The sequence below is a fragment of the Rana temporaria genome, chromosome 4, assembly GCF_905171775.1.
Source record: "Rana temporaria chromosome 4, aRanTem1.1, whole genome shotgun sequence".
NCBI lineage: Eukaryota > Metazoa > Chordata > Amphibia > Anura > Ranidae > Rana > Rana temporaria.
In genome coordinates this window covers 189,745,798-189,754,279 of record NC_053492.1, presented here as the reverse complement: position 1 = coordinate 189,754,279, position 8,482 = coordinate 189,745,798, and the positions used below count along the sequence as shown (strand labels likewise).

The 8,482-nt window shown below is 41.0% G+C and overlaps 1 protein-coding gene across 1 annotated transcript; it reads left to right on the top strand.

The window, feature by feature from the left end:
* Positions 1 to 747: 747 nt before the first annotated feature.
* On the top strand, positions 748 to 1,801 carry LOC120936842 (zonadhesin-like). Its single transcript, XM_040349546.1, has 2 exons — positions 748 to 1,207; positions 1,325 to 1,801. The coding sequence occupies exons 1-2, from the start codon at positions 800 to 802 to the stop codon at positions 1,613 to 1,615; spliced, it is 699 nt and encodes a 232-aa protein (XP_040205480.1). The 5' UTR covers positions 748 to 799; the 3' UTR covers positions 1,616 to 1,801.
* Positions 1,802 to 8,482: the final 6,681 nt, after the last annotated feature.

The window sequence follows — 8,482 nt, the reverse complement described above, 5'->3', positions numbered from 1 at the left end:
ATTCAACAGGATACAGAATGCAAATCTTTTGTTGTGGATGTCATATGAACATACGACTGAGGGTGCGAATAGAGAAGGAATTCAAACAAGATACAGAGTGCAAATCTTTTGTTGTGGATGTCATGTGAACATACGGCTGAGGATACGAGCAGAGAGGGGATTCAAACAGGATACAGAATGCAAATCTTTTGTTGTAGGTGTCATGTGGACATGCGGCTGAGGATACGAGCAGAGAGGGGATTCAAACAGGATACAGAATGCAAATCTTTTGTTATAGATGTAATTTTCGTTCTTTTGCCGTTTTCGTTTTGTCGTATTTTCGTTAGATCGTTCGTTCGTATTTGCGGTTGTTCATTATGCGGCTCATTCGTAATCCCGTCGTTTTCGTATTTTGGTGCTTTAATTTTTTCGTATGTACACATTATTCTGCGGGTACGAAAATGAACATTTTCATACGAAAATAACATTTGTACGAACGGGAATGCACATATCTACTTGTCAGTGATTTATTTATAGTGACAGCTTTAATGAGGCATTGGGGGTCTATTGGACCCCAATCTCTCCCCTGCCCTCCACTGAAGTTAACAGACTACAGATTGTGCTTCATTAGCTTCATCCCCAGCCACAGCAACTGGAGAGTGTGACAGCTAAACATACAAATGGAAGTTCACTGATCTGCCGCCTCACTATATGGAGACATTCTTCATTGCTATTTACCATTGCTCCTATTACACTATTAGTAGACAATCAAAGAAGATTTGATGTACTATTCTATTTCTGCCAAATCTGTTAATGTATTATGCATTGCTTTATTTTAATCTTACAGAAAAATGAGATATTCTGGAAAGGGGATTGTAACAGTCAATGTACATGTCAAGGAAACAATCATGTGAACTGTACAACTCCGACCTGTGATCCTGAAGAAGTGTGCAAAGTACACAATGGAATTAAGGGCTGTTTCCCTGCCAATCCCTCCATCTGCCATATCTATGGTGCTCCACACTACATAACATTTGATGGCAAGTCATACCATTTCCAAGGAACCTGTAATTATACAGTCGTGGAGACCTATGGAAACACAAGTGTGTATTTCTCAATCACTATGAGAACTGAGAATAAAGGAAGCTTAAACTGGACAGCTATAAACTCAGTTGCAGTCAGCTTCAATGATCTTAATATTATTCTGGGCAAAAACAAAGTGGTAGAGGTAAGATTTATAATCACACTTCAACTAAAGCATAATGACCTGCTTGCCATATAAATAAATACTGTTTATGGTTATTATTTGCCACTCCCAGTTTATTATATATTTCTCTGTGTTTAGATTAATGGACTCATTATTTCACTGCCTGGGACCCCAGCACCTGGCATCTCAATAGACTTAAATGGCTCATTTTTTGTTGTGCAAACTGACTTTGGTCTTGAAGTTAAATTTAGTGGTGACCATGAACTCTTTGTCAGAGTAAATACAAACTTTAAAGGAAAACTGTGTGGACTCTGTGGCACGTATAATGGTAACCAACAAGATGATTTCCTGACACCTGATGGTGTACTTGCCCCCACATCCAATGACTTTGCAAACAGCTGGCGTGTTCCTGATGACAATTGGGTGTAAGTATAAATATAAAAATGACCTTGATGTTCATCCTAGATCTAGACTAATTTACCAAAATGTTTAGAATGGTGAGAATGAGCATATATAGATATAGACACCACATCCCAATTTAAATTGAAATAGAAGAGAGTCACATACCTCAGGATTTTAACAGTGTCAAAAGTGTATGAAATTACCAGGTACTGATCAACACAAAAATTTAAAAAATATGAAATATTTTCATTACAAAATTGATAAAAGCATGAGACAGTACATATCAAACAGATTGGTTATTCCTGAAAGGGTACACGCGTAAAGACCATTTTTCTCGACATGTTTTGCTTTTTCAGGAGATGAATTTTATGGCTTTTTAATGTACTAGAAACAACAGTGAAAGAATATGAGCGCTCATGTAAATGCATTAACAGAGGAGAAAATACATTTAGATATATATAGATAGATAGATATATACTTCATAAGCATCCATATACAATTTGAATGCAAAGACATATAAACGAAATAAAAAAATCAATGAGTAAGGATATACTAGAAATAGTTGCATTTAATTGCGTTGTATAGAAATTAATGGTGCGATCAGCATCTTACCAGCAAAATGTAAGGACTAGGATGAATATTGAAAGATACATAAACTTACTGGATAGTAAAATTAATATTATTTTTTGTGTAAAGCTAACTCTGGGGTAATTTTTATTTTCCAAGTCAGATCTTTTGCAGAAATCTAAATGTTGGTGTGCTCAGGCATTTGTCAATTTGGCTGTATCACTTGGTGTTCAGTTTTAAAGTCTATGTGAACTATGGCTGTATACTTCACATGATTAAATGTTTGTGTATGCCAACATTATATACAGTCCACTAAGATGGCATGCCTTATACCAGCCCTCAAAATTTCACTTGTTTGCTCGCATTTTGCGAGTGGAATTTATTCCAGGGCGAGTGAGGAGCGGGGGGTGAACCAGGCTGAACCACCCTGTGCTTGTTTACTCTTTTCCTATTGAAGGGAACATACTAAGCTCTGACAAGCACTGGCGGTGTACATTGTATATAGGTGGGGGTGACGTCATGTGTTTATTGGTCCCCATACCGAGCCGGGGTCAGGGAGTACAGGAATAACAACATAAGTTTCACAACTCACGCTCTGATAGGTCAGTGTGGAGCTGTGTGTGTATTTATCCCCCGCCAATGGGACGCGCAGCCACGCCCACCCGCAGTCTGTGCAGTTGTGCTTGTCAAGGTCCGGGTCATGTTTGTTGCAGGACAGAAGAAGAGAGAATCATGGAGGGCAGATACCTCGATCTTAATTCCAATTCTGACCGGGTCATGAACAAGTGGTGCAGGTGAGGGATGGGGTACAAGCTTGTCTGGGCACGGGAGCGGGCATGGCACTGCACCTAGGCTGCACTGCTTCTTACAGGAAGATTAGGTGTACCGATCGCTGTGTATATGGGGCACACACTGTGACATGGACAGGCACCTCAGCTTCTTCACATACCGTACCTGTGTGATTGTGTGCTGCAGAATGGTGTGTGTGTGTGTGTGAGAGAGAGATTGTGGTGCAGAATAGTGTGTCTGTGATTGTGGTGCAGAATTGTGTGTGCTTGTGATTGTGGTGCAGAATTGTGTGTGTGATTGTGGTGCAGAATACCACTATAACCTTAGGCAGTGGTACGTCAGCAAAACTCTTCACCCATATTTACAGATGTTCCAAATCTATTACTTATGTGTACCATTGTTTGTGTACTATATCCCCTTCTTTACTGTATGTACTGATTGAATTGTCTTTTGGTGCCATCTTTTTATTTATTTATTTTTGTACTTCTGCGTTGGAAATACAATACAATATTTTTCTGATTAAAAAAAAAGTTCTACAGGTTACCAGTTTATTGAAAACAAAAGAAGGAGGGGGGTGGGAAGGGAAGGAAAAACACAAAACTAGGGATGATCAGAAATGAAAAGACAAAGGAAAGAGGGAGAGGGAGGGAGGACAAGATACACAAGGAAAGCACTCACATTGGCCGCATCCGTAATGATAAGAATATAGAACAGTACCCCTTCAAGAAGAGTGGGCAAAATCGGACTTTGAGGCTCGTGGAAGTATAAAAAATATATATTTTATTACATAAATTTACAAAATGTACACTAACAATGGTATAATGGAAAGCAACTGATAACAATCACAATACAACCATTTAGAACAAGAGAATAGTGAAAGAATCCTATTGAAGTCGCCTACGCGTTTCACCGTGGGGCTTCTTCAGGACGAAATGAACAGGATTATTGCTACTATGTAGCCATGATTTTCACAATCTGATACACAGCGGTGGATATAATCATCCAGGAAGATTCCAATGATAGATGAAATATATACCGATGGTAGTAGATAGTACAAAAATATGTTTAGAGATCGATGATCGCAGGTCCAGGCCAAATATGTCAATAATGACATGAGCAAATACACATTACAGTCCCCAGGCAAAAGAAGACGTGTCGGGGATAGAGATGCAGGTAACCGAATCCCTTAAAAATCCACTAGGGGACCTAAAGCTGGGGCAAAAGACAGCTCACAGAGGCAAACATAAGGCCATCCATCAATAAAGGAACAGCATCTCCCATGTAACAGAGATCGTCTTGCAAACACCTTGTGTGCATGTAGCGTCCGTGTATGCCCCAGGGTCACAGCCTGTGCTGAGTACGTAGCACAGGCTGTGACCCTGGGGCATACACGGACGCTACATGCACACAAGGTGTTTGCAAGACGATCTCTGTTACATGGGAGATGCTGTTCCTTTATTGATGGATGGCCTTATGTTTGCCTCTGTGAGCTGTCTTTTGCCCCAGCTTTAGGTCCCCTAGTGGATTTTTAAGGGATTCGGTTACCTGCATCTCTATCCCCGACACGTCTTCTTTTGCCTGGGGACTGTAATGTGTATTTGCTCATGTCATTATTGACATATTTGGCCTGGACCTGCGATCATCGATCTCTAAACATATTTTTTGTACTATCTACTACCATCGGTATATATTTCATCTATCATTGGAATCTTCCTGGATGATTATATCCACTGCTGTGTATCAGATTGTGAAAATCATGGCTACATAGTAGCAATAATCCTGTTCATTTCGTCCTGAAGAAGCCCCACTGTGAAACGCGTAGGCGACTTCAATAGGATTCTTTCACTATTCTCTTGTTCTGAATGGTTGTATTGTGATTGTTATCAGTTGCTTTCCATTATACCATTGTTAGTGTACATTTTGTAAATTTATGTAATAAAATATATATTTTTTATACTTCCACGAGCCTCAAAGTCCGATTTTGCCCACTCTTCTTGAAGGGGTACTGTTCTATATAGGTTACCAGTTTAGAGTTGGAGGAGGTCTTGTGCTAGAATTATTGCGCTTGCTCTAACGATCGCAGTGATACCTTATATGTGTGGTTTGAACATGGTTTACATTTGCAGGCACAACTTTTTTTTTTTTTACCTATTTGATTTTTTTGTTTTTATTTTTCCAATGTCATCTAGAGTGAGGGGGACTTGGCTTAGTGAAGGGGGTCTGTACTTAGTGGAGGGGGTCTGTACTGAGGGAGGTTGGTCTGTACTGAGGGGGACTGTACTTAGTGAAGGGGATCTGTACCAAGGGAGGGGGGTCAGTACTTAGTGGAGGGGGCAGGCTGCATTTTTGGGCACGGATAAAGTTGTTGTTAACATTTGTTTTTATAACTTAATTCTGCATAAAACATTTAAGTGTAATTTCATGAGATCATTTATGAGGGCGTGTTTAGGGGCGGGATTAGGGGGCGGGACATAGTAGGGGTTGGGCGGGGCAACTGGTAGCGAGTACGGCTTGAGGCCTGGCTAGTAGCTCAGGACTTGAAATTTTGAGCCCTGCCTTATACTAAGGTTGAAGTGCAACATTATCATATGAAGACATTACAGGTAGGAAATGTGAATATAACTGCTCTTTCCAAGTAACAATTTTTTTTAAAGAAGACATTACTTCAAAGAGATACCAAGTTATTTTTATTTTTTTTGCAGATGTTAAATCAAGTGTCAGTAGGTGTTATCAGGGTAAAATTGGTGCTCTTAGCAGCCAATGCGGTTTCTGATTTTATGAAGGATTTAATATCATAGAAAAAAAAATACTTATGAGAACCAAATGCTGATCTTTGCAGGAATATATTCATATGAGAAACAACAAATCACTCAATTATTTCCTCTTTAGATGTGAAGATGACATTGTTGATCCTTCACCGTGTGATCCCGATAAAGAGAATATTTATAAAGACAAATGTGATCTAATATTATCAAGCCATGGACCTTTCAAGGACTGTCACCCCCACATTATTCCTCATATATACTTTGAGAACTGTGTTTATGACTTGTGTGCAACTGGAGGAAATCAATATAAGTTCTGCAATGCTGTAGAGGCTTATGCTGCCATTTGTGACAGTATTGGTATCATTGTTGGTGACTGGAAGGAGAACAACAAATGCCGTAGGTGAAAATTATCTGTTACATTGTAAATTTTTTCAAGTAAATATTTTCTAAATATAACTTGAGACTCATTTATTGATTTTCAAATCTAACAGAAATTACAACGACTACCACCATCATTCCAACGGTGCCAGGTAAGTTTTTTGCAAATTTATTTGAAAAGATATCTGAGTAAACCAATTGTTTCATGAAAGATTTGCAGACAATCATCACCCTGTCACTCAGCATTAAATAACATAACCGCTACCTGCAGAGTAAAGGAAGAGTAATATATGTGTGACATTTGTGGGAACAGGATCATTAAACTGTTACTGGCCTTACTAATATGTATTTTCAGGATACTCATGGGGTTTTATGAAGTACTGGAATCTATTTTATATATATATATATATATTTACACAGTGGGGCAGATTCACATAGAATCCGCGGCGGCGTAGTGTAAGCCATTTACACTACGCCGCCACAACTTACTGGAGCAAGTGCCGTATTCTCCAAGCACTTGCTCCGTAATTTGCGGCGGCGTAGTGTAAATGGCCCGGCGTATGGCCGCGTAATTCAAAGGGGGCGGCTTGTATTTAAATTAAGTGCGCCCCTGCGCCGATCGAACTGCGCATGCGCCGGCCGTAAAAATAGCCTAGTGTGCATGCTCCAACTCACGACGCAAAACGTCAATGAAGCCGACGTGAGCGTCATTGAAGTAAAGTCCTATTCGCGAACGACTTAGTAAAACAACGGAAACAACGGAAAAAGACGACGCTGACCCGACGCCATACTTAACATGGCATACGGCGGACTGACGTAAGGTTACCCCTCATATAGCAGGGGTAACCTTACGCTTACGGAAACTACGTAAACGACGACGAGGCGGCGCAAAATCATTCGGGAATCGGCGTATCTGGCTTATTTGCATAGTCAAATGAGAAATCAACGTAAACGCCACCTAGCGGCCAGCGTAAAATTACATCTAAGATCCGACGGTGTAAGTGACTTACACCTGTCGGATCTAGGCCGTATCTATGCGTAAATGATTCTAGGAATCAGACGCATAGATACCCGGGGCCAAAAACAGAGATTCGACGGTGTATCTTGAGATACACCGTCGTATCTCTTCTGAGAATCTGGCCCAGTATCTAAGAAAAGTGAGTACACCCCTCACATTTTTCTAAATACTTTATTAAATCTTTTTATGTGACAACACTGAAGAAATTACACTTTGCTTTAATGTAAATAGTGAGTGTACAGCGTGTATAACAGTGTAAATTTGCTACCCCCTCAAAATAACTCAACACACAGCCATTAATGTCTAAACCGCTTGCAACAAAAGTGAGTACACCGCTAAGTAAAAATTTCCAAATTAGGCCCAATTAGCAATTTTCCCTCCCCGGTGTCATGTGAAGCGTTAGTGTTACAAGGTGTGAATGGGGAGCAGGTGTGTTAAATTTGGTGTTATCGCTCTCACTCTCTCATACTGGTCACTGGAAGTTCAACATGGCACCTCATGGCAAAGAACTCTCTGAGGATCTGAAAAAAAGATTTGTTGCTCTACATAAATATGGCCTAGGCTATAAAATTGCCAAGATCCTAAAACTGAGCTGCAGCATGGTGGCCAAGACCGTGCAGCGGTTTAACAGGACAGGTTGCACTCAGAACAGGCCTCGTCATGGTCGACCAAAGGGGTTAAGTGCACATGCTGAGCATTATATCCAGAGGTTGTCTTTGGGAAATAGACGTATGAGTGCTGCCAGCATTGCTGCAGAGGTTGAAGAGGTGGGGGGTCAGCCTGTCAGTGCTCAGACCATACGCCTCTTCTAAAGATGATGCACAAGAAAGCCCGCAAATAGTTTGCTGAAGACAATCAGACTAAGGACATGGATTACTGGAACCATGTCCTGTGGTCTGAATTGACCGAGATAAACGTATTTGGTTTAGATGGTGTCAAGCATGTGTGGCGGCAACCAGGTGAGGAGTACAAAGACAAGTGTGTCTTGCTTACAGTCAAGCATTGTGGTGGGAGTGTCATGGTCTGGGGCTGCATAAGTGCTGCCGGAACTGGGGAGCTGCAGTTCATTGAGGGAACCATGAAAATGCCAACATGTACTGTGACATACTGAGGCAGAGCGTGATTCCCTCCCTTCGGAATCCTGTCCTACGGCCCAGTCTCCAACATGATAACGACCCCAAACACATGTCCAAGATGACCACTGCCTTGCTAAAGAAGCTGAGGGTAAAGGTGATGGACTGACCAAGCATCTCTCCAGACTTAAACCCTATTGAGCATCTGTGGGGCATCCTCAAACAGAAGGTGGAGGAGCGCAAGGTCTTTAACATCCACCAGCTCCGTGATGTCATCATGGAGGAGTGGAAGAGGACACCAGTG

Excerpts from the sequence above, each read along its gene's own strand:
- LOC120936842 (XM_040349546.1), top strand. The coding sequence starts at position 800 with ATGCATTGCTTTATTTTAATCTTACAGAAAAATGAGATATTCTGGAAA. Across the intron at positions 1,208-1,324 it reads GCAAAAACAAAGTGGTAGAG|ATTAATGGACTCATTATTTC; the intron begins GTAAGATTTATA and ends CTCTGTGTTTAG.